This window comes from Anastrepha obliqua, chromosome 3 (genome assembly GCF_027943255.1).
Source record: "Anastrepha obliqua isolate idAnaObli1 chromosome 3, idAnaObli1_1.0, whole genome shotgun sequence".
NCBI classification, from domain to species: Eukaryota; Metazoa; Arthropoda; class Insecta; order Diptera; family Tephritidae; genus Anastrepha; species Anastrepha obliqua.
Genome location: NC_072894.1, coordinates 71,588,188 through 71,613,593, shown reverse-complemented (window position 1 = coordinate 71,613,593; position 25,406 = coordinate 71,588,188). Strand labels below are relative to the sequence as shown.

Here is a 25,406-nt window from a genome sequence, read left to right as displayed (position 1 = left end):
ATTATGCACAGCTTAATCAGTCTATAAGACTGGAGGAGACCATCAACAAAAAAAGATATCCAAAAGAAACCATGTATTCACATAATACTTACACCACAAGAATTTTAATATTTTCAAGTCCCAATGTATGTACTTATATATATATACACATAACACCTTGATCAAAAGGTTCTCGGAATATGTATGTATATTTAGAAATTTCAAAATAAAAGTTTGTTCCTCAAATGTGATATTATCGCCATCAAAGTATTCCCCATCAACTACAACGCTCTTATGCTAGCGTTTGATCCAGCTCTTGAAACATTTCTGGAACCCTATTTTCGGTGTAGTCACCAGACCTTTTTCCGATTTTCCCATTACTACTTTTAGGCTGTTGAAATGTGTTTCCCGTACAGATTTTTTCACTCGATCAGAAAAAAATCGTAAGGAGTCATATCAGGTGGATCCGAGAACTGTTGGATGGTATTCGTTTCGTTCTGGTCTATCGCTCGTTCAAAAATTCATTCGGATATTGGTACATATACGATCCATTAGTTGTTTTCCCACAAACCCTTTCTTTTTTGGCGAATTGCTCGACGTGCGCTCAAATAATAGTCCTTATTAACTGTCTGAGCTTCTGGCGAAAATTCGTGGTGTACTGTTGTAATCCGCAAGCGTTGTAACTCCGTAAGCATCACTTTCTTTTTTGACAGAACACGACATGGCTTTCTGGTCTTCAATCAATTTACTCATTCGCCTGATGACCGTCTTGGAAATAATGCCTTTGACGATATCAGCGCGATCCCTTCTTTGTATTAAATTCACATCCTTTGAGACAAACTTTACAGCAACGCGGCGCAAAGGTAAATCAATAACTACAATGTCCTGAACCGATACATAAGCCCTGTGCCAGATCTCTGATATTTAATTTGCGGTTATTGATAAACTTTTTTTCATCAGGTTTCGATATTGACGCCAGCCACTACGTTCGTCATCGTCGATGGTGCAGAGGTATTTTTACTCAAAATGGCGCAATTTTTACAAATGTCAAGCAATAGCAATTTAAGTAGGAATATAAATCGCAGATGTGGCAACCTAACAGATTTGAGCTGCCCCCGCGGGTATATCATCAACACAATCTCAGTTTGGTCATAAACAAACGGCCGTCATATTCTCTGTTAAATGAACAAGTGAACAACTCTGCTGATTCCTTCTAAATCGCTAAAAGCCGATTAACGGTCTGATGTTAGCCACACCTTCTCAATTATTATCAATGATTGGGCTACCCTCATTATGAGCATATAGCTTCAACCATTAAATAAGTGATACCCTTCAAAAATGTATGGTGCCGTTCTTGTGCACAATTAAATTTTATTTTTTCTGAACCAGTGTAGTTAAACCTATCGCAACTTTATATAATATGAAGTAAATTTCTGTATGAATAATTATTATTTGGTGCACAAATTTGCTTTATATTCGTGTTTCTTGCACAGTGATTCGAACCTATGCACTTCCGAATGGAACTCACGCACCAACACATTCGGCTACGGCGGTGGCCCATGTTCGCCGTTGGAAATATTATCTGTCGTTTGCCATTAATTTTTTCGAGCCCTTTGGTAGCTCATCAATTCCGCACACAAAAAGCAGCTCGTCGCCTTTTGAGGTGATGTATCAATCGATCCATTTCTTCATAAGAGTAAAAATGCTGATCAGCCAAAGCATATACCATCGTTAGAAGTAAATGATAGCTGGAAGAAGTAATGCCTTGAGCGTACTGAAGATGAGCTATGATCTCTCATTGAGTTACTTTTCTGAGTATGTCTTCATCCCTTTTGCGATATTGGGTCGAGTGTTATTATAATGGAGGATAACTTTGTTGTGTTCCTCCTGGTACTGTAGGCGTTTTATTCTTTTAGTGCTCAGCTTCAACACATTAATTGCGCTAGTGAGGTATTTAGCACGCGTGTTCAACAAGAAGTGCCTCCAATTATGAATCCTCCAATTACGAATATTCAAAAAATTTCTATCTTTCACCGCTATTCCGGACCTCGAAATTTGAAGTGTTCATACAACTCACGGCATGCCTCAGCCGCGTTTATTTTTTCAGATGGAAACAGAAAATCAAAATTTTCCCAAATGATGAAAATTTGCCACAAATCTGTTATCTTTGACCATGGAAAGAAGCACTCCACTCCATTCTCACTGTGTAATATTTTAGATCTGTCTATTTCTACTATCCTTATGACTGCAGGCACCTATCCGAAGTCAGCCTTTGTACATCTAAATTTCTGCAATCTTGACAAATTAACGTAACTTTGTAAAAAAAAAAAAGTAACTAGTAACTACTACTTCCACAGAATCTCGGAAATCAAAGCAAAAAAAGAAAACATTCAAAAGCACGAAATATACCACCAGTACTTTGAAATTGCAAAACTGTTTTTTAGATATCGAAATAGGGTGTTATGACCTGAATATTAGTGTATTGTATTCATTTGGAAATTTATAAATGGATCGAATGATATTTCTACATATATATAAATGGTATATCTCAATGTTATTATGAACAAAAAAAAACAACAAAACCAAATTAAAAGAAAATCAAAATGGAATAGTTTCCTACAAATAATTTATATTTTTAGTCATTTACACATACATACATACATATGTAAATGCGTGTATGTTTTTTGCGAAACTAGAGTTTCCGGAACACGTAGTTTAACGGTGTTTCTTGTTCATGTGTATTATTACTTAAATACACGAATAACTTGTAAGCAGAAACAAAAATAATAATGAAATACTACACATCAAAGCAAAACACAAGCAATGTACTTATGAAGAACTACTTTGTATTCATTATAGAAAGGAAACAATAAAAGAAGAACCAAAACAGAACCCTCACAATAATATTATATGTTATAAAAATAATATTAATGATTGTATGTGTGTATATGTGTGTATTTTATAAATGTGTACATTTCGTATAAGACATAATTAGTATTATTGGGAAAGCAATACAAAAACTACAATTTGTGTAATCAAATGATAAATTGAAAAATCTATTAGAATAAATGAGATTGAAACGAGCTTGTGTTTTTTTCTTATACAGTTAGTCACTTAAGTAAGTACACACCTATGGTGAAGAAAATTTAGAAGATGTAGCCAATATCAGGCCGTTAACCGGCTCTCAGCGAATTTGAAAGACTCCGCTAATTGGCTGACTTAACCCAGGGCGAATCGAATACAGCAGGTGGCGACTTCCCAACTCAGTTAATATATTTTTAGCGATTTTGACAAATCTAACGTCAGTCACCATAATAATACAAAACAATCAAAAGAGGAGAAATTACATGTTTGCGAAAATTCAGTAAATGGTTTGGCGATATTATAATGTGTGACATTTAAACTAAATAAGCTAATTAAAACGAAGTTCCGCGTGTTAAATTGTGAAAACATTATAAAAAGATTTTCAAATGCAATTTTTCTGCATTTTTATACCAATGATGGCGTGGAAAGAAAGTGTGTGTATGTGAGTATAATTTTTTATATTTGGTAGTTCCTATTGCTTTCGTATACTCTTTCTCTTCACAAATAAGTAATTCCCCACAGCGAATTCGGAAAACACAATCGCGTATTCTATCATTCTTGGCAGAGTTCGGGTGCCGAGTAGCCGGTGACGTGGCAATCTTCTTCAATCTATTTTTATTTGTATATCTTCGGGGCATAACGTCACAGCGAACTCGAAAGGCGCAATCTTGTATTCTATCATTACTGAACACACACTCGTCCTCGAATACACGAGTATAGAGCGAGTACCCGGTGACGTGGCTACCGAAGTTGATTTTTGTTGTTAAGCTTAAACGATTTTTTTCTTTTTGTTTTAGAAAAGACCAAGGAATTTATACTAAGCATTGGGAGTGAGTATTATCATTTGTTCACATAATTTTTAGCAATGCCATCAAGAAGATTTGATTCTAAAAATTAACAGTCAGTCCAAGTCCTATTTTACTAAAATGTGCGTGGTTTGGTCTAAATTTGTCACATAGTGTTTTTAAAATCCATTACAAAAATTGTGGATATGGTTGATGTTATAATCGTCCAACATATCTTGCTACAAAGCTCGCTAAACGACATAAAAATATTAGTACAGGCTCGCTTCAGCCATTGTTGTACACTGGTGTTGGTGGGCCATTTTCGATTGAAAATGCAGCTGAAAATGTTCTTACTGTTCTATTATTGATGGTATGAATATTAATGGTATGGATATTGATGATATTTTACAGCAAGACTGGTCGAGATGCCACACAACCAGCAAAATTGGTTTTAATGGGCTTAAGTTGGTGTGTATTCTTATTTCATCGTTTCATTAATGGGTTTTCCAATATCATATATTCCTGCTATGAATTGCCTGTTGAAATTACAACAAATATAAAAAATAAACTACTTACCTCAAATTCATATGAATATGAGATATAAAAATAAATTAGCGCCATCAGAAATAACTCCCAGTAAGACCAACAATAACTTTAAAACTCGCTTCTAAAGACTAAACGGTTCATTATAACTCCTAAGTTTGGGTTATTTATTTATTTATGCATAAATCTTCTCTCAAATAGACCACCCGCAGTCCATTCCTACTTTCGCGGAGGTGCTATTACGTGCACCTTTTAAGGATTTAAAAGCAGGTTAGCTATTAGAGGAAATTGTGATAGAGGGAAGCTCCACATAGCCAAAAAGCAGCCTTTCTTATTGTTGTTAGTTTAGCATGAAATACACTTCAATATTCGAAATACCGTTGCCTGAAATTCAAAAACTTAACCTTGGATTTAGGCCTCTAAAACTCTACCAGTTACTGCTCTTCGGCATTCTTTAGCACAACTTTTTTCATAGCAACAGTGTTTAAAGAAATATTATCCAGAATTTTAAAATATTCAAGTCAAAAATCCTTCCACACCTAAGTGTCACTCAATTTAGTCCCACGGATAGTATGAAAAAACCGCAAAAATGGACAGCTACACTGTTTCTTCATTTATTCTTATATTTCTCTTAGAAGTTCGTTACTTTATCACATATTTATTGTAGCACACAGCACAGCGTGCGCGGACTTTATAAGGGCTAACTGGCAGTTGGAGCAACCGACTACGCGCAACCGAACTGAATTCGTCAACGAAAGGCACTTTATCCATCTGATAACTGCTACATGTCGAATAATGCTTGTGAGATCGTCTATTTGGCGAACCATGCGGCGTGCTGCGAAAGGAGCAGGAAGCACTGAATATCGGCGTAGCGGAACGTAGCGTCATCATTGTTGTGCTTCGTCCCAGATTGAGGTAAGCAGTTTGCGGTGATAGCGCATTGAGTAAGTCTTCTACAGAGGAGGTAGAAGAATAGGTATCCCCAATCGAAAGAGAACTCGTATTCATGTCGGTGTTCATTGTCTCTTCCCAATCGGTTCGAGATCTATTTTCGGGATCGGTGCATGATGATTCGTATAAATCGGCTTGAGACTTTTCTTCCACACTGCAACTGTTGCGGGAAAAAATGTTCTCATCTATTGATTCGTTGAATTGCTCGAGTTGTGCTAGTGCTGCCGATAGTTGATCACTCAGTGGCCCTTCACAGTTATCTTCAGTTACGGGTGTTGATAAATTTGTACCTATGACAATACTAGTGGAAGACTTTGATGATTTCGATGGTGAACTATTGAAAGAGTTATGACTTGAAGAATTCGTTTGATCAATGGCCTTTGTTGGTTTGTTAGTGGGAGTAGTGATTTGCTGGTGTGTTAAATTATTTGCGTTTGACTCACCTTGACCATTAATCACATGATTATTTCTTTCATTATCATTCTCTGCTTGATTATTAGCAGAATTTGTGGAACGTTGTAATTTATGTTCAGTGACATTCTGCTCCTGATTTTGACATTGAATAATTTTGATATCATCACTGATATTTCTATTAACTTTTCCTTGTCCTGCATGGTTTAATCTTTCTTGTTTGGAGTCACTTATAGTTCCACTACTCAATATATTGTTACCTGTATTTGAAGTGTTTTCATTTCCATACCCGTAATTCACATGAGGTCCATTAAGCCGTCCATTATTGTCTCCAGTGTTATTTGAACTGTGATTTTTGCCACAATTTATATGGGTGTTCAACTTTTTTGTTTTCCCAACGTCTAACTTATTTTCATAATTTTTCATCGTTGCAGCAGTAATATCCTTCACAAGGTAAGTACTTGATTTATTATGTTTTCTGGGGCTGGGGCTTCTTCGCTTAAGTATGGCGCTTATGTCTTCATGATTTTCTGATCGATTACCAACATTTGTAAGTTCAACTTTACTATTCCTTCTGCTTGAACTAATCCAGTTATTTTCCAACAAACTCGAGTGGCTTCTATTATTACTGTTACTCTTTTGCTTTGCTTTCGTATCATTCCGAAGCGTACTATTATTTCTCATGCTTTGAAGCTCATCTTTATAATGCTCGTTTTTAAGATTATGTTTTTGTTTTGGAATTGGACTAAGGTTTTCCAAATTTTTAGAATTATCCTCCCTAATATTTACATTCATCGGGCTATTTTTTCTAGACTGTCCCCTGTTCTCTTGACTCGAATGCGTCCAATGGTTGTGTTGTCCTGAATTGTTTGCGTAATTTGGAGTTTCTCTTTTGGTTGGGCTCATACTAAAACGTCCCTCGATTGCTAAGTTTCGAGTTTTATTAAGAGTTGAAATACTGCGAGGACTGATAATTTGTTGGCTTACTCCTTCTTCATTAGTTGTGTGTTTCTTTGAATCACCAGTTTCTTTACTTTCAGCACTTTTTAAGACCTTGGAGTTTCGCTTTGAGCTGGAAGTCTGTTTTTTACTGCGATCGGAACTTGCACTTGAATATGCTGTACTATTCTCATTACGTTTACCCCCAGCCCAAACACTCGACTTTCTATTAAATTCATATTTGGAGGTTAGAGTTTCGTCTAGGTTTTTGGAGTTTCGTCTCGAACTCAGAGTCTGTGTGCTACTGTGACTAGAACTAACACTCGAAGTCAAGATATTATTCTCATTACTCTCTTGCGTGTTACTTGTCGCTACAGGCCACACATCCTTCTGGGAGCTTAAAGTTTCGTCACGGTTTTTGCAGTTTCGTCCCGGGCTTGGCGTGCCTTTTTTGCTGTAACTAGAACCTGTATTTGAATTCGCATCATTATTCTCAGCTATATTTTTCGTTCCACTTGTACCCACAGCCCGTTTATTAGACTTTTCAATAGATTGATTTCCTTTAAGATGTTCCCTGTTGGGTGACTTCTGCAATTTATTACTTTTTTTACTTTCATTATACTCTTTTTTCTCATTCTCCCCTTCATCATTCATCGTTTCTACCTTTTTGGATTCTTTAAGTGCTATGTCGTCTCTTACATTTTTCTCAGGCGCTATTTTTGCTACCTCTTTCTGCCTCCCATTAAGATCCACAGCTTGTTCCACAACTTCCAACAAAGAGTGTGCAATAGTTGCTGATTTTTGCTCTTCACTCTTTGAATGAGGTAATGAATGCATTTCAGCTGCCATTTTAATTGGCGACAATGCCTTTGATAATGAGAATCCATTTGCTGGAACTCCTTCCGTTATAGACTCTTTACGCTTCTTGACACTAGCCTCTCGCTCCAATTTAATTGTTGCAGCCTTTTGCGTCGCTGGTTTTGCTTTCGTAGCCGCCTCCACCTTTCCTTGTATAAGCGTTCGCGTTCTCAACGGTGATCCAGAACGTGCATATAAACCACGCGCCTTTTCTACATGCGGCAGCGCACCCGATTTTTTTGCAAATACTCTTCTATTAACGGGTGACCCAGTCCGCGTTTGCCCAAATATCCTTGAATGACCAACGGTTTCACCTCTTAATGGCGCAAATGCTTTTGTCGATTTCAATTTGGGTTGTGTTATTACATTATTTACTAGTGGTGATTTCGAAAGTGCAGTGACTCTCGACGTCCGTCCCATATTAGATGGAGGAGACGTTAAAGGCGGACTTGCAAAGCCTATTTTCATCTTAAGAGGACGGGAGTTCAGTAATTCCGGATTTACAACGACTGGAGAAGAGTAGCCAGAGCGATAGTAGCCCATTAACGAAGGTGTTGGCGAAATAATACGTGCCCGTTGCGAATTGTAATCGAATCGGCGACCGAAAGTTGGAGAAACCGTAAGCGAGCGTAGTGCACTTGCTTTAGAGCGACGATTACTTACAAATGTTGCAAATTCTCGCTGCATACGCCTAGCGTTGGTTGCAAGTACGCCATTAATTGGTAGACGTGCACGCCTCAACTTTGGACTATCAGAATTTGTTGGACTGCTATGGCTGGTGTAATAGGCATCACTGTTGCAGCTATCATCCTCCAGAAGTGCACGTTTCATGTTTTCGGTGGATTTGGTATAGTTAAGCGTGGGCATAGGTGGTCCAAAGCGGCGAAATTTACCACCACCTTTAAATTCATTCACTCTATGTTTTTTCGATAAATTATCGGCATGTTTTTCCCATTCGGTGGTGCCGGGACGTTTCTCTGCAGCCAGCCAAGCAACCATACTAGGAAAAGGAATGTACAAGAAGGAGGGAAAACAAGAACAAGAAGAAGAAGAAGAAAAGTATGATAATCGATTTGATTGCAGACCAGAATAAGTGCAGATGTGTGTGTATTTGAAAATCACTACGTACTTTTTACAGGTTTTGTTGCAGATTTTGCAGTTTTACAAGACTTTGCGTTGCTCGTTTATGGATCGCAAGCACATTTTTGAAGTATACGTTAAATAGTAGGTAAGTCAGAAAAGAAAACCATCGAAAATTAAATAAAAAGGCAAATATTTACATTTAAAATTGAGATAGTATTGAAAAATAACGCTTTATTGTTACATATGTATTGGAGTATATCAGAGAGGTAAGTACACATATTTTAATTTTATGTAAAAGTTTAACTACATTTTTGTGTATAAAAGATATCTAAGTATACTACTACAATTCTATTCGCATGATCTAAAAAATTAATTTGAAGTTATGTGATTATTAGGTAGTAAAAAAAACAACTGGTGCAAGAATTTTCCCAATGTTTTACAATTTGTTGGATATTTACAAATTACTTAATTTTACAAAACTCATAACTCAAGTACAATAATATAAAAATATGTATATTGAACAATATGAAAATAATTTACGCGTAACTGCAACTAACTATGCTCTTCCCAATACACAAGTAGAGTGATCCTGCAATCTGAGTCTACTACCGCATAATTAGTCTTATAAATATTACGTGCACGGTTCGATCGAGCGTATTGTGCGAAAGACCGAAGCCCACCATCAACCAACTGATTGGACCTTATCCATGCCTTAGACCTGGAAAATTCACAACTGACTATATATTCACACTACGGCAAGTCTTGGAAAAGACCCGTGAAAGGAGAATCGACACAGACCACTTTTTTGGTCGATTTTAAACCCGCTTTCGACAGCACGAAAAGCAGTTGCCTATATGCCGCGATGTCTGAATTTGATGGCCACGCAAAACTAATACGGCTGTACAAAATGACGTCAGAGTCGGGAAAGACCTCACTGAGCCATTTGATACCAAACGAAGTTTCAGACAGGGTCACTCTCTATCGCATGACTTCTTTAACCTGATACTGCAAGAGATTGTGCGAGCCGCAGAATATAATCGATTAGTTACCGTTTTTTTATAAAATATTGATAACTTCGGCCTTAACAACCGCGCTGTTGGGTTCACTTTAAAAATAAAAAAACGCTGGATAAAAAAGCGAAGCGAGTGGTGAACGGGGAAGGCGAGTTACTTGCTGTAATCAAACAAACAATCGGCGCACCAGCGTCTCGGCACCCACATGACTGTTGCAAGTTATGATTATGAAGTAGTAAGAGATTTATTTATTTAGGAACCACCAATAGCGCGATGATAATGTCAGCCCTGAAATCCAACGAAGAATCTTTGTTGCCAGCAAGTGCTACTTTGGACTAAGTAGGTACATGAGTAGTAAAGTCTTCTCCCGACGAACAAAACTAACACTCTACAAGGCTTTCATCATGCCCATCTTTTCGTATATCGCAGAAACTTGGGCGAATACAACATCCAATGAGGTATATTTTGGAATATTCGAGGAATATTCATGCGTACCTGCATGAGCAAATAAAGATCCAGCAACTCCGTTGGCGAGGTCATGTCATCCGAATGGATATATAAACGCTCCGACAGCTGGAGAAGCACTTGGCTTCACAAACGACTGGCGCACTTTGTTAAGCTGGGCCAGAAGCAATTATCGGACACAATGAAGAATGTATTGTCAAAAGGTCGCTGGCTCAACGCTGCCCAAATTTTTAATCGCTATACTATTTTATTAGTTATATAGAGTTAGACTCTTCAGGAGGTGTCTTCATGAGTACGAAAGGACACAAAATTAATTATATTTCCATATGCAGCCACTTAGACAATGCATGCTTCAAAAGGCTCATAAATTAGTTCCATATTTCACGAGAATTCGAAAATAATAAATATTTCCTATTACATACAAATATATAAGCAATTTCACACTAATATACACTTTAGTGAAAACTTAAAGCAAAAATACGTTTACACCCAATAAATAAAAACAATCGAATCAACCAAATGACAACCAACTTACAACAAAATTAACACAACAACTAATGAGCTTAAACACAAAATTCTACGAGTAGATAGTAATAAAGGAACGCCTACTCACTCTACGGCCGGTTCAGTGGCCGCAGCTGGCGCCTCCGCTGGCGCATGTTTTGCCTCGCCAATGCCCTCCGTGACTGCTGTCGCTGTCGCTGTAGCTGCCGCTGCTGCTGTTGTCTGTGATGTCTGCTTGACTTCCGCCGTTAACTTTTCCAACTCTGCGATTGTCGGTTTAGGTGTAGGCGGCGTATCCTCATGCGAATTGGCCATTGCTCGTTCGATTTCTGGTTCGGGTGTTGATGTTTTCAAGCTGTCCAAATCAGGTGGTGGTGTAGGAGCGCGTGCAGCCGCTTCCAAAGCTTTTGTGTCCAATTGATTTCCAGTTGTGTCACTTGTGTGTTCCAGTGTCTCGGCCGCACCACCCAAATGCAAATGCTCCAAAAGCTGTTTTTTCGCTGTATCTAATTCCCCTGACTTCTCAGTAAAGACATTACTCAAATCGTGTGCGATACCTGTTACAGCAGTGCCAACCGTCTCTTTGGCGCTGTCAAGTGTTTTGCCAACGCTATCGGCCACCTCTTTAGTTTTCAAGGGAGAAAGAGAGAGGTGTTAAAAATTTAAATAGCAGTAAATGTGCATATATGTACGAGTATGTGAATGTGTGCTTTTGCTATTTTTGTGGAATGAGTGCAAGAATGTTTTTATTATATTATTGTTTTTTTGTTCTTCGCAAATAAATTATACGACCCGCTTTGTTAGCGTCACACGCATATAGTCAGTAATCAATTATACATATATGAGTGGAATAGTCAGCGATTATATCACGCCGCAATGAGCGTTATTGCCACCATCATCGTCACAGCAGACTTTTATATAAACCGGCTGAAGTACCCTTTGACGGCCTTACTACTTTACATACGCGTACATCACTCCAACAATACTTCCATAATATTGGCCTTTTCTCCATCACAACTATTTACCATTTACGAGCAGTTTTCCGACAGCCAGTCACGCAAGCGCCACATTCCGAATTAACATACTATCCAGACGAATGGTTGTCGTACGCGACCTATCGCATGCGACTTTAGCCGACCAATGCTGGTCAAATTGTTTTTTTAATAAATTTATATTTTAATACAAGTTCATACGATAACAATACTTATTTAATGTGTCTAGCACTTGTGTTATTATTCCATGAAATTACCATTGACCTGCACATGGCTATTTAGCCGCCCCTCTTGTGTGCATTTATACAAATTCATACTCGTACATTAGTACGCATTGAAGCTCATACGAGTATAAGGGTGCTATTTATTTTGAAGTTTTGAAGTTTTTTTATCCAGACTAAATGTTGATTTATTTAAATATATTTTTATTTAATTTATTCATTACTATGCAATGAATGAGTCTTCAATTTTTATTGTGTCCAATCTGTTCTACGTTGTGTTATAATCCCATAAGCCCCGCGGTCCACTTTGGGATAAGTTTTACGTAAAGATTTTGGTCTGCGCCCATGCACGATCATTTCAACGAAACTTCACCGATAGAAAAGTCTTGCACATCCTATATTTCAGGCCCTATAATTAGTTTTTTACAGACTAGTTTCGGTTGGAGCCATAAATTGAGTCTTAGAACACTCGAACTGGACGTGGAATTAATACGAGTTACATTTTTATCCCAATCCATGGTACAGAGCATTATAGTGATGCAAAGAAATATAGCAGGAGAATGGAAAATCCGCACGTGATTGACAATTAGCGAACGACTAACTTTCGATATAGTTTATTGCAGATTTTGATTTGAAGACATTATTGCGTTCGGTAATTGAATTATATTTTATTGAGCGTACAATTGTTGGCGTATGCCGATGATATCGATATCATCGGTCTTAACAACCGCGCTGTTAGTTCTGCCTTCTCCAAACTGGATAAAAAGGCAAAGCGAATAGGTTTGGTGGTGAACGAGGACAAAACGAAGTACCTCCTGTCTTCAAACAAACAGTCGGCGCAATCGCGTATCGGCACCCACTGTAGACAGTTATAATTTCGAGGTTGTAAAAGACTTCATTTATTTAGGAACCAGCATTAACACCGATAACAATGTCAGCCTTGAAATCCAACGCAGAATCTCTCTTGCCAACAAGTGCTACTTTGGACTAAGTAGGCAACTGAGCAGTAAAGTCCTCTCTCGACGAACAAAACTAACACTCTACAAGGCTCTCATCATGCTCGTCCTAACGAATGGCGCAGAAGCTTGGACGATGACAACATCCGATGAAGGGACGCTTGGAGTGTTTGAGAGAAAGATTCTGCGTAAGATGTTTGGACCTTTTTGCACGTTGGCAACGGCGAATATCGCAGACGATGGAACGATGAGCTGTATGAGCTTTACGACGACATAGACATAGCGCAGGGAATAAAGATCGAGCGGCTACGTACGGAATAATACAAACGCGGCTTTGAAAGTATTCGATACGGTACCAGCTGGTGGTAGCAGAGGAAGAGGAAGGTCTCCTCTGCGTTGGAAAGAACAGGTGGAGAAGGACTTGGCTTCACTTGGTGTCCAATTGTCGCGCTTTGTTAAACTCGGCCAAAATCGCGTAAACGGTTATCGCGCCAATTAAGAAGAGAATTGAATTATCAACGGGATTCGCTGCATCGGAGCTGAACTTTAAATACGTTGGATTTTGTTGTCATGTGCCCTAAGATACCAATATTATACGAATAATTCAAAAACGAGTAAAATTCTAAAATCTAACATAGTTCTAGCCTTTCTCGAAGCACAGTTGAAAAAGCTACTATATATAGAAAATCAGCATACAAATTATTATTCATGTCCACGAGACTGCAACTAAAAATATTTGACGTAGATCGGCTTTAAGCTCCACTTTCCTATCAGAAACGGCTGAATATCTAATACCGCTTTTTGTTATGGCGAGTGGCGAACCTTCGTGAATTAATCACAAACGAATGTTTCACAGGTTTTCAGTTAATGCCACCTCTTCATCATTTACGAACAGTTCGAAGGGTATAAAAGAATACCGAAAAGATCTTACATATAACTGATTCAATAATATAATAACAAACTGCATTGGCCGCCGCCAAATGACAGAAACAGTTTTTTATCTAATCACAGTCGCCCCTCATAGCAAACTCCGAATGTATTTCTGCCATGAAAAAGCAGCTCATAAAAATTATCTGACTTTCGGAGATGCACGCCAGACACCGGTGTATTTGGCCGAGCTCCTCCTCCATTTTGTGGTATGCAACTCTGGTATATTTGGCTGAGCTGCTCCTCCTATTTATGGCGTACGCCTTCATGTTGTTTCACAAATGGCTGGACCTTCAGTTTTAAGCCGTCTCCGAACGGCAGATATTTTTTTTTATGAGGAGCTTTTTCATGGCAGAAATACACTCGGAGGTTTGGCATTGCCTGCCTAGAGGTGCCCGCTATTAGAAACCACTTTTTCTTCATTTTGGTGTTTCACAGAGATTCGAATTCCGAATGGTAGTCACACACCTACCCATTCGGCTATGGCGACCGCTATATATTACATATGTACTTACATATGTATATATAATATAAGCATTTTTAAGCATTTTCTTGGTAGTTATGCTGCGCTGAAGGATCCTGCGCTCAAATAAATCCCACAAAACTCAATGGGATTGAGGTGCGCAATTGGTGCGCAGCAACCAGAGCTTAACATTATGTGCCGAATGCTTGGGATCATTATCATGCTGAAACCAGAAATCATCACCAAGCTCCAACTGTTGAACGCTTTGCATCATGCTAGTCTTTAAAATATTTAAAGTAGAAAATTGATCCATTGTTGACTCAATAAAAATAAAGTTTGCCAACTCCTTACAGTATCATCGTGTACATGCTTGCCAAAGGAATTTGAAATGTTTTTACATATTTGGGAAGCCGTAATTCGAGGATTATTTTTCCCTGATTGCAATATGGTTCATTTTTCACGTACGGTTAGCTTGCTGGGTCAACCAGAACCCGGCTTTGCCACAATTGAACCAGTTCTATTGTATGTTTGCACGACATACTGCCCATGAGAGTGAGTTCTTCCTATGTTTTGCCCAATTTAGCGGAAAGATTTGCCTTTATTTCTAAGTTTCAAGATAATTTTTCTCTCACCAACACTAATTTCCTTAGTTTTGTGAATTATAATTTTATAATCCATTTTTCTATTTTTTTAAGAGCGGGAATTTGAAAAAAAATCCATTTTTTTTTGTTTTTCCAATAAACAGATACAATATCTAGAAAACTTTTTTTTTTGTAAATCTGCCACCCACCATAGCGACATATCTACTGATAAATAACACTGGATCACAAATTTCAACTTTTTTTCTGCACCAGAGACGCCGTTATGAAATTCCTATGTAAAATCACCGTCTGATTCCGAAAATCAAGGTTATTTTTTATTCTATGGTAACGTTTTTGAGATATTTACGAATTACCGTTATTTCAAAAAAACAAAAAATTCGGCCCACTTAATCATATATATCTCGAAAACGAATTGAGCGATTCCAAAACCGTTTAAAGCTTTTAAAAGGTAATAAAATTTCCTATAAACTGTGTGTAAAACACTTTTTGCTAGGCCCTGCAGATTCAAAGATAACGAACTATCATAACGGATTTTTTAAATTTTTTTAGTAAAAATATAAAAAAATTTGTACTTTGAGAGAAAGGATCTCGAAAACTTTTTACTTTTTCGTGTATTTTTTGTTTTTACTCTAAGCTCTGTTTTATTACAAAAAAAATAAACTTTGATTAAACAAAATCGATGAACTAATACAAAAGTTACAAGCATTCAAGTAAATATATCCATATAGTAAAACTTAAGTACCCTACAAATAGTAGCATATGTACATATGATTCTGTCATATGTACATATGATTCTTAAACTATCTATTTAGGCGACATATGAAATTTATTACACCAATGAAGAGGAGGGAACCAACTTGCCATTCAACGGACTGCTATATTTGTACTACAAAAGTATTTGGGGTTGGAAAGTCAAGAAAAGTAACCTATGCGAGCGTATCTACAGTGTCATTACCAGAACTAAATTCAACGGAAGCTACATTGCCAGAATCAAATTTAACTTTAGTTTCGGCTCCAGTTTCATTGTCAACAGCAGTATCTGATTACGCGGCATCATGTTGTACTGAATTGCAAACGGAAAACGAAAGAAACCCTTTGTCACAAGCACAACTCAATGATTGGATAAGGGATTTGGAATTGTCAAAAGAAAAGGCCAAACTACACGCCTCTCGTATGCAACAATTTAAATTTGTTTCATCCGGTGTTAAGGTAACATATTATATGACTCGTCACAAACAATTCTCCCAGTACTATACGAAGAAGGACAGTGTTTGTTATTGCAAAAACATTGCTGGTCTATTTAAACAGTTTGGTGAACCATATGATTCAAAAGAGTGGCGATTGTTCATAGACGGCAATTAATTAAGTTTAAAGGCCGTATTATTGCATATTGGCAACCAAAAGCCATCTATCCCGATCGCGCATGCAGTAAATGCGAAGGAAACATATGAGACAATGCAAAAATTGCTTGAATTAATTAAATACGAAGAACATGATTGAAAAATATGTACCGATCTAAAAGTCGTTGGAAAGCTATGTGGTCTACAACCTGGATACACAAAATACTGTTGCTTTCTATGCAAATGAGATAGCCGAGCACGTCAAGACCACTACATCATAAAGGATTGGCCAGAACGAATCGCGTTTCAAGTTGGGGTGGATAACATAAAATACTCATACTCCGCTCCACATCAAGATCGGCCTTATCAAAAACTTTGTCAAGGCTTTGGACAAAGAAGGCGAAGCTTTTCATTATTTGAAAACAATCTTTCCACAGATTTCAGAAGCAAAAATAAAGGAAGGGATTTTTGTGGGGCCGCAAATAAGGAAAATAATGGTCAATACCCATTTCAAAGAACTATTGTCACCAGTGGAGGCAGCGGCGTGGGACTCTTTTGAAAAGGTCGTTACTTCTTTTTTAGGCAAACACAAAAGTCCTTCGAGCTGATAGAGAACGATTTAATCAAAAACAATGCGGAAATGGGTAAATAAAAAACACATATAAGACCGTTATATATACAATATATATATATATGTATATAAGACCGTTTTCTCAGTTAACTTTAAAACTAAACAAAAAATGTTAAAGCAAATTTTTAAATTTACATGAGAATATATAGCTCTTAATCTAAATTTATTGCCCTGCTCCGAACAAACAAGAACGACCAAAATTTGTTCTGAATTGGAAGATTAACCCAGCCTAAGAAAATTATATGCTAATGTGTCACTTACGTATTTATCTAATTCCTTTTTTAATTTTCTTTCAGGAGTAAATATGTCTTTAAAAATTCATTTTATGCACTCCCATTTAAATTTTTTCCCGCAAAATCTTGGCGACGAAAGTGACGAGCATGGCGAAAGGTTTCACCAGCAAATGAAAATGATTGAAAGTCGGTATCAAGGATTCTGGGATGTCGCTATGATGGGTGACTACTGTTGGTTTCTCATAAGAGAAACCGATCCTTATATAAATAAGCGTCAAAACAAGACACATAACTTTTTCAATTATAAAATAAGATCATAGAGTTAAGACAGAATACATACAGTACATATGCTATTATTTGTAGGATACTTAAGTTTTACTATATGGATATATTTACTTGAATGCTTATAACTTTTGTATTAGTTCATCGATTTTGTTTAATCAAAGTTTATTTTTTTTTGTAATAAAACAGAGCTTAGAGTGAAAACAAAAAATACACGAAAAAGTAAAAAGTTTTCGAGATCCTTTCTCTCAAAGTACAATTTTTTTTATATTTTTACTAAAAAAATTTAAAAAATCCGTTATGATAGTTCGTTATCTTTGAATCTGCAGGGCCTAGCAAAAAGTGTTTTACACACAGTTTATAGGAAATTTTATTACCTTTTAAAAGCTTTAAACGGTTTTGGAATCGCTCAATTCGTTTTCGAGATATATATGATTAAGTGGGCCCAATTTTTTGTTTTTTTGAAATAACGGTAATTCGTAAATATCTCAAAAACGTTACCATAGAATAAAAAATAACCTTGATTTTCGGAATCAGACGGTGATTTTACATAGGAATTTCATAACGGCGTCTCTGGTGCATTTTGGCTGTAAACCAGTGTAATCGACCGAATTTTTTTTCAGACGTACCTGAGCAACCCGATCAGTTACGCCAGTGGCATGTGTTACGTCAGGGCAAGCAATTTTTTTATTGTTGTCATTGAAAACATTTTTTTTGTTTATGTAAATAAATAATTGATCTAATGAATAAAAACGATTTTCAATTGTTACCGATGGTTTTTCTTCAATAATGAACAAACAAACAATTAAATAAAATTGGTCCTCAAATATATTTATTTAAAAAGTACTTTTTCCTATTAAAAATTTTGAAAAAAAAAATTCTTAAAAATTTTGATAAAATTATTAAAAGAAAATAGTTCTACAATATTTTTATTTCAAAAACATATTTGTCATAAAAACACAAAAAAAATTGTAGCTTCCTAAGGCATTTCACTCACAAAATTATCAACAAAAATCTTTTTCAATTAACTTCCTAATGTACTAAAGCCTCTAAAGGAAAGCATTTTTAGTAGAATTGACAACAATGTCCAAAGCACTTATATCACTAGACATGGAATCGCCCCGTAATGCTAATTATGCAGAATGACTAAATAATTTATGAGGGCCCTCATTAGTCCTACAAAAAAGTTTTTTCTTAATAAAACTATCGCTGCTGTCTTAGCACGTGTAGCTTTACTGATATAAAATTGTATTTCTTAATGGAAAAGGAGCTAAGGAGCTTTACCAGATATCTGCAACAGGCGATTGATAGCACGAAATAATGGGACTAACGGACTTTGTTACAGCAGGTCGCAGTCGCTAAGGCGGATATTTTGCCGATTAAGAATAAGAATAAGGTAAAAGTAAATGTTTTGTGAAATTCTAATAAAGGTTGTCAAAAAAGTCTTGCGGTATTTTTATTGAATTTTCAATTGTTCATAAAATTGGTTATAATAATGCGATTTAAGTCAAATATGCGCCGTTTTGTTCGATGACGAGTTCCCAACGAGATGCCAACTTCATAATGCCCCTCTTATAGAAGCTCGCTTCCCTATTGTCAAAAAACTCAGAGAGCCAATTTTCACAGGACTCTCTTGTGGACAACTTCCGACTACCAAGCTCGTTCGCCATGGACAGAAATAGGTGGTAATCACTTGGTGCGAGATCCGGACTATACGGTGGATGCAAAAAAACCTCCCATCCGAGCTCCCGGATCTTCTGGCGCGTCACCAAAGATGTGTGTGGCCTGGCGTTGTCCTGATGGAAGACAATTCGGCCTCTGTTGATCAAAGATGGCCTCTTCTGCAAGAGTGCTGCATTCAAGCGGTCCAGTTGTTGGCAGTACAGGTCCGAATTGAGCGTTTGGCCTTAGGGGAGCAGCTCATAGTGGATGATTCCCTGCCAATCCCACTAAACACACAGAAGAACCTTCCTGGCCGTCAATCCAGGTTTGGCCACCGTCTGGGCAGCTTCACCGCTTTTCGGCCACGACCGTTTGCGCTTCACGTTGTCGTAAGTGACCCACTTTTCATCGCCAGTCACCATCCGCTTCAAAAACGGGTCGATTTTGTTGCGATTCAGAAGCGATTCGCATGCATCCATACGGGCAAAAATGTTTTTTTGCGTCAAGTCGTGTGGCACCCATACATCGTGCTTCTTTTTGAATCCAAGTTTCTTCAAATGGTTTATAATGGTTTGATGACTCATGCCCAGCTCTTGGCCGATGCTACGGCTGCTACTATGCCGGTCTCTTTCGATCAATTCAGCGATTTTATCGCAATTTTCGACGACAGGCCTTCCGGACCGTGGCGCATCTTCGATCACCTCTGCACCAGAACGAAAACGTTGAAACCATCGTTGTGCGGTGGAAATGGAAACTGTATCGGGTCCATAAACTGCACAAATTTTATTGGCAGCATGAGATGCATTTTTGCCTTTATCGTAGTAGTACTGTAAAATATGCCGTATTTTCTCTTTATTTTGCTCCATGTTTGCGACGCTGTAACTCACGAACGACTAAAAGCAAACAACAATTAATCAAACACGTGTTAGCACGTGAAAAGAGCTTTCCAAAAAGCTCTAGCATGAACCGATGCGACGAATACAACTAGAACTACGCGCTTGCAAAGACAAGCTTGCGGAAATACCGCAAGACTTTTTTGACAACCTTTATAAGAATTCCGGACGTTCGAGACACACCCTAATGTGTATCTGCTTCATATGTTAATATGAAATACATACATGTTCAATAATAACTAATCTTCGCCACGGTAATTCTTATACCCGAGCGCACTTGTGCACAAGGGTATTATAATATTGCTTACATAACGGTTGTAGGTAAGAGCATAAAGGAATGAAGATAAATATGGACACATAGTACATATACCAAAGTGCTCATAATAAAAAAATGGATGCACATATTACTCTTTGTCTAAGATAGGTTGGTACTAAGATTAATTAATAACTACATCCAACGTTAATCTTAAACCAAGAAAAAAAAACAAAAATCGAGATATATTTATATTAAAGGATAAAAATAAATTACTCAAATTTTGTAAAAATTTAACCAAACCAAAAAAAAGCAGTGGACCCTCGATTAATGAACGCTTAATGAACAAAATTAAAAAAAAATCGCTTTATGAACGAAGCTTCGTATAGCAACCAGCGGAAAAGGGGAAGTATCGAATTGCGTGTAAAACTTCTCTTACTGAGGCAGAAAATAATGAAATAGCAAAAATAAATATAGCATAAAATCTTTGAAAAACACAAGCAAAGTGTTGAAGTGGTTGATCAAGGACACTCCCTACTATCAAAATCAGTCTCACTTTAAAAAAGTTTTGCAAAGATCACATCGTTGTTTGCCTCTAAATATTTGAAAAGATAGGAGAAACTCTGTAGCCTAGAGAACTTTTGAATCTTTATGAAAGAAACTTTAGCACGAACGCTTGACCAATTGCGTGACTGAAGACTCCCCGCAATTTCCACGGCGTCATTAACCAAAATAAATCATATACAGTAGATTTTGTTTTTATGCGGCTTTTTTTATGCGGTTTTTTTTTTTTTAATTAAAAAATGCATGTCGACCTATCGGGAATTGTACATATAAACAAGATTCTAAACCAGCTAAGCAAAAACTCATCACAGATTATATCAAAAATGCTAACCCTATAAGTATGGAACCGCCTGCATCACCATCCAGATCAGACGTGTACATTTCCTCAAGTGATGGAAGTGATTTTACGCCAAATCCTAAACGAATGCGCAACATGCGGGTATTGTCTGATTCCATGATGATGTAAATCTATTTTTCGATTCTAACGTTTCTTAAATAAAGATATAATTTTCAAAAATACAATTTTTTGTTTATGCGATTTTACTTAATTATTTCAGATTCATGCGGTCTATAGAACGTATCTATAGTTATAATATGGGACTAGTACCCTTTTTTTATGCGATTTTATTACATTATCTCAGACTTATGCGGTTCTTAGCACTTTTGAAACGTATCTATAGTTTTACTATAGCACTGGTAGCTTTTTTTAAAACAGAATCTACTGTAATTGGCTAACCAAACTTGGGCTAGAGGCGGATAACAATGATATCGATGAACTTGTGGCGAGCATAGTTGAGAGGTTAACACAGACGTGCTTATGGATTTGTAATATGCTTTACATCAAGCAGATGTGAGATTTTATCATGGAGGTAGACGTACATCTACTGCCTAAATAGTGCAATTAAAAAAAAGCTCACATTAAAAAACATCACCCAAATTAGATAGTTACTAAACGCGCAGCAGATGTGCTCAATGATAATGAGGTGCCTCATTTTTCTGCAGTTTTTTTTAAGCTATCATGAAAAATATTTATTTACATTTTTTCGTTTTTCCCCAGATTGTCCTATTTCGTATCATATTCAATTCCCTAAAAATGTTTCTTTACAATTTATTCAGTATCCAACGTAACTGGTATATATTTATGACTTTCAATAAAAGTTGATATTGAAATATTTTGAGTGTGCACTTTGTTAGGGCTCTAATGCAATATTTTATTTTAGACTGATTTATAAGGTTGATTTATATATGATTCCAAGAAGCCAACAGCCAGCACAAATTAAGTTTTACTGAAATATGCACGAGTATATATAGTTCGGACCGAATCGAGTTTGGCACATGCTTACTTGTTACGAGGGGTGCCTTTTATATGTCGGGATTAGAGAACAAAAACAAATTTTAATCATCGAAAATCACTTTATTGTTTTTTAAAATATTCTCCATAAAGATCTATACACTTTTGCATGCGTTTGAACCAATTGTCGAAGCACTTTTGCCACTCTGAATGAGGTACCTCCAAAACATGCATTCTGAATGCCGCAACCGCTTCTTCAGGTGTCGAAAAACGTTGACCTCTCAGTTTGTTTTTTACGTACGGGAATAAAAACAAGTCATTCGGTGCCAAGTCAGGACTACACGGCGGATGACCCATTAATTCGATGTTTTGGGTGCTCAAAAATGCAGCTGTTTGAGCCGATGTGTAAAAGCTCGCATTGTCCTGGTGAAGAGTGATCCGTCTTTGGCGATTGGTTTTCCTAATTTCTTGGAAGACAACTGGCAAACAAATGGTTGTGTACCACTCAGAATTTACTGTTCTGCGTTGTTCCAGTGGTACGGTTGCGACATGTCCAGTTTTTCCGAAAAAACAGGTGACCATTTGCTTGGAAGTGCTTCGTGCGCGAACAACTTTTGTTGGATTTGGCTAATCTTGAAACACCCATACAGTCGACTGCTGTTTACTTTCGGGCTCATACGCGTAAATCCATGATTCATCACCTGTCACGATGTCATAGACGTGTTTCGAAGTCCCGCGATCGTATTTTTTGAGCATTTCCTTCGACCAATCGACACGAGCGTTTTTTTGAGCAATTGACAAATAGCGGCTGCCGTAGCCAAATAAGTTCATGCCTGACTACCATTCGGAAGACCATAGGTCTGAAGCGTCCGGCACGACACCAATTAATAGAAAAAGGTTTTTTCTAATAGCGGTCGCTTCTCGGAATACAATGGCGAGTGTCTTTCAGTTGTAAAAACTTCTCGGGTCTTGTGGCAGGGACCTTTTGCTCAGCCAAACACTCAAAAAAAATGTAAGCGCCAATTATATATATATACAATATATACATAAGTACATATTATATATAAGAATATACTTGTTAGTAAGTAGAATTTCACCAGTCGCATCAGAATTCAAATTCGGAATAGAATGCGTGCATTTGTGTGCATAAATTTCTATTTACAGAATTAAAAATAAGAAATATGATTAATAGGAGGTGATAGAATAGCCGTCGAGAATCAAAACTGTTACCCTGTGAATTGACGATATGTACTTGCAAGGATTGTACTGCGAAAGTTTTTCAAATGATCCTGATCCAATTATTGTACATCATCTATAGAATCACTCCTTTCTGCATTGACTTTAACAAGTACAGAAGCAGGATTGGTACCATGATCAAATTGATAGGTACTTTGTTTATAAATCCTCCTATTAATCCTGATAGGTTCTTTGCATAGTCCTTATCCATTTTAAGCCCTTCAAAGTAATCCCTAAAATAAGAGGATCTGTCCTAAAAGCATCCGACCTTACTTCAAATTTCGTCGTTGGCATTATTATACATTCATCGAAGTGGCCCCCAATTGATTGAGTAATGTGCTTCCCGCGCCTATTTCACTTTTGGAAGCAGTTTTGTAATTCATTTTTTGACATGGCCTTTAGAGCTTTCATCGTATACGGTGGCAAAATGTGATAAAAGGAAAAAACGCTTAGTAAACAAAAGCACGTTGGACCTGAACAAAAGTATCCCGACGAAAACTGACTCATCAAGGAAGTTCAGGAAGCTTTGAGTATTGTCTACTGTCTTGCCTGCCGGACAAGGTTTGGAAATAGTCTAACCGAAATGATATTTTTAATTTATTGGATAGCCAGAAGGTGAATATGTTGGTTGTGGTAATATACTTATGCATATTTATAGGTCGAACTTTCAGCCGAAAGTTAACAAACAATGAATGCGGTACGCGGCAGGGCAATTATCGATTTTTTGGGTATTTGAATCGTTATTCACTCGTTGCTTCCAAGTTGTAAACAGAGATCCTATTACACTAACTATTTGTGAAACTAGCACTGAGATACATGACGCCTTCAGATTCTTCGGGGAGCGTTTCAGTAAGCATTATAAATATTTCGATATATCTAACTTACTTTTCGTCATTAAGAAAACATTATATAAAACTTTTTGTAAATATTTTTCTATATGGTATTTATAATTTCGCAGGTACAATCCTTCATCAACAAACGCCTTCGCATTAGGCAAATCAAACGCAGAAACACACTGAGAAAACCACCAGATATCATCAGGATAGCACTGGACTGGAACCCGCAAGAGAACAGAGGTTGCGGTCGACAAAAAAAAACTTGGAGAAGGTCGATGCTGGGCGAACTGGCAGTTGCGAGATCTCATGGGACGGTGCAAAAACAACAGCACAGAACCATGTACGATGGCAAAGTCTTGTCAAGGCCCTTTGCTCCCGAGAGCAGTGAACAAGGAAAAAAATGTATAATTTCATTTCTGGTTAGTTGAGCAGAAAGTGGATAGCACTGGATGTCGTTGGAAAATTGCTCAATTCCCCAATTTTTGAGCATTAAACTGTTGATTTTCTTGCGATTTAGTTCATCGGGTGATAATTTCGATTTTTTTTCTTATTACAAATAACACCTTTTCAACCTTTCTCTGCATTCTTGAAACAATTTGAACTACTTTAAAAAGCTTTGAAATTGAATTTTGCCATTCAATGTAATTGCATTTGCGAAATAGAATCAGACAATATATCTATGGTGCTGATGATGGAAAATGTTACGCAGATAACAACAACCGTGCTTTCAACATAAACCAAATACCCGCGAAATTTAATGGAAAAGTACCATTTTAATATGATTGGATCAATAAACAGTTTTTTATTTTTATTTCTTTTTTTGCAAGTGGATTTTTAAAATCCACGTTATCACTATCTTTTAATGAATTGTTAACAAAGTTTGGCATTTTAACGACACTTTTTCCTTCCAGACACATGAATTATGACCAAAACTATGTATTATAGAAAAATCGCCAAGAAAGGGGTTTTTCAAACTTTAGAAAATATTATAGAATTTTCATTTGATTTAATAAGTTAAATTTTCTCGGTCGTTAATTTTAATAATTTCAAGAAAATGTAGAATATTAATATACTTTTATAAATTGCATAGGCATTAACTGCTTTTCTTCAAATAAATTAAGAATTTTCTTGCACTCATTACAAAAAGCATCACTTCAACAAAAACTACCTTCCACTGCATTCTCAGCACCTTTTGCTGCATCTGAGGCAACATGTGTCGCTGCTTTCAACATATCACTGCCCGCCGTCGCAATCATAGGTGTACTGCTGGCGCAACCCATTTTATTATAATACAATAACTTTTAGAATTAGCTCTTAAAATATATTAAATCACAGTTTAGAATTATTTCTTTTAAGTCGATTCACGGAATATTTGAAAAATATTTATGACTAATAAAATTCAAATTCTT

The 25,406-nt window shown here is 36.9% G+C and overlaps 1 protein-coding gene across 2 annotated transcripts; it reads right to left on the bottom strand.

The window, feature by feature from the left end:
- Positions 1–5,033: 5,033 nt before the first annotated feature.
- Positions 5,034–25,406, bottom strand: LOC129242924 (GATA zinc finger domain-containing protein 14-like). Of its 2 annotated transcripts, XM_054879857.1 has the most exons (3): positions 25,166–25,406; positions 10,725–11,238; positions 5,034–8,550 (listed from the first exon to the last, which is right to left on the bottom strand). In XM_054879857.1, exons 1-3 carry the CDS (start codon positions 25,275–25,277, stop codon positions 5,034–5,036), a joined length of 4,143 nt encoding a protein of 1,380 aa, XP_054735832.1. In that variant the 5' UTR covers positions 25,278–25,406. The 2 variants fall into 2 exon arrangements, with proteins under 2 accessions (XP_054735832.1, XP_054735831.1); XM_054879856.1 differs by lacking the exons at positions 10,725–11,238; positions 25,166–25,406 and adding an exon at positions 8,680–8,747.

Bases quoted from the DNA above. Each gene is read 5' to 3' on its own strand.
- LOC129242924 (XM_054879857.1), bottom strand. From the start codon at position 25,277: ATGGGTTGCGCCAGCAGTACACCTATGATTGCGACGGCGGGCAGTGAT. The intron at 11,239-25,165 runs GTAGTTTTTGTT...TGAAAACTAAAG, and splicing joins TGCTGAGAATGCAGTGGAAG to AGGTGGCCGATAGCGTTGGC. The intron at 8,551-10,724 runs GTGAGTAGGCGT...TCCTTTTCCTAG, and splicing joins GCCACTGAACCGGCCGTAGA to TATGGTTGCTTGGCTGGCTG.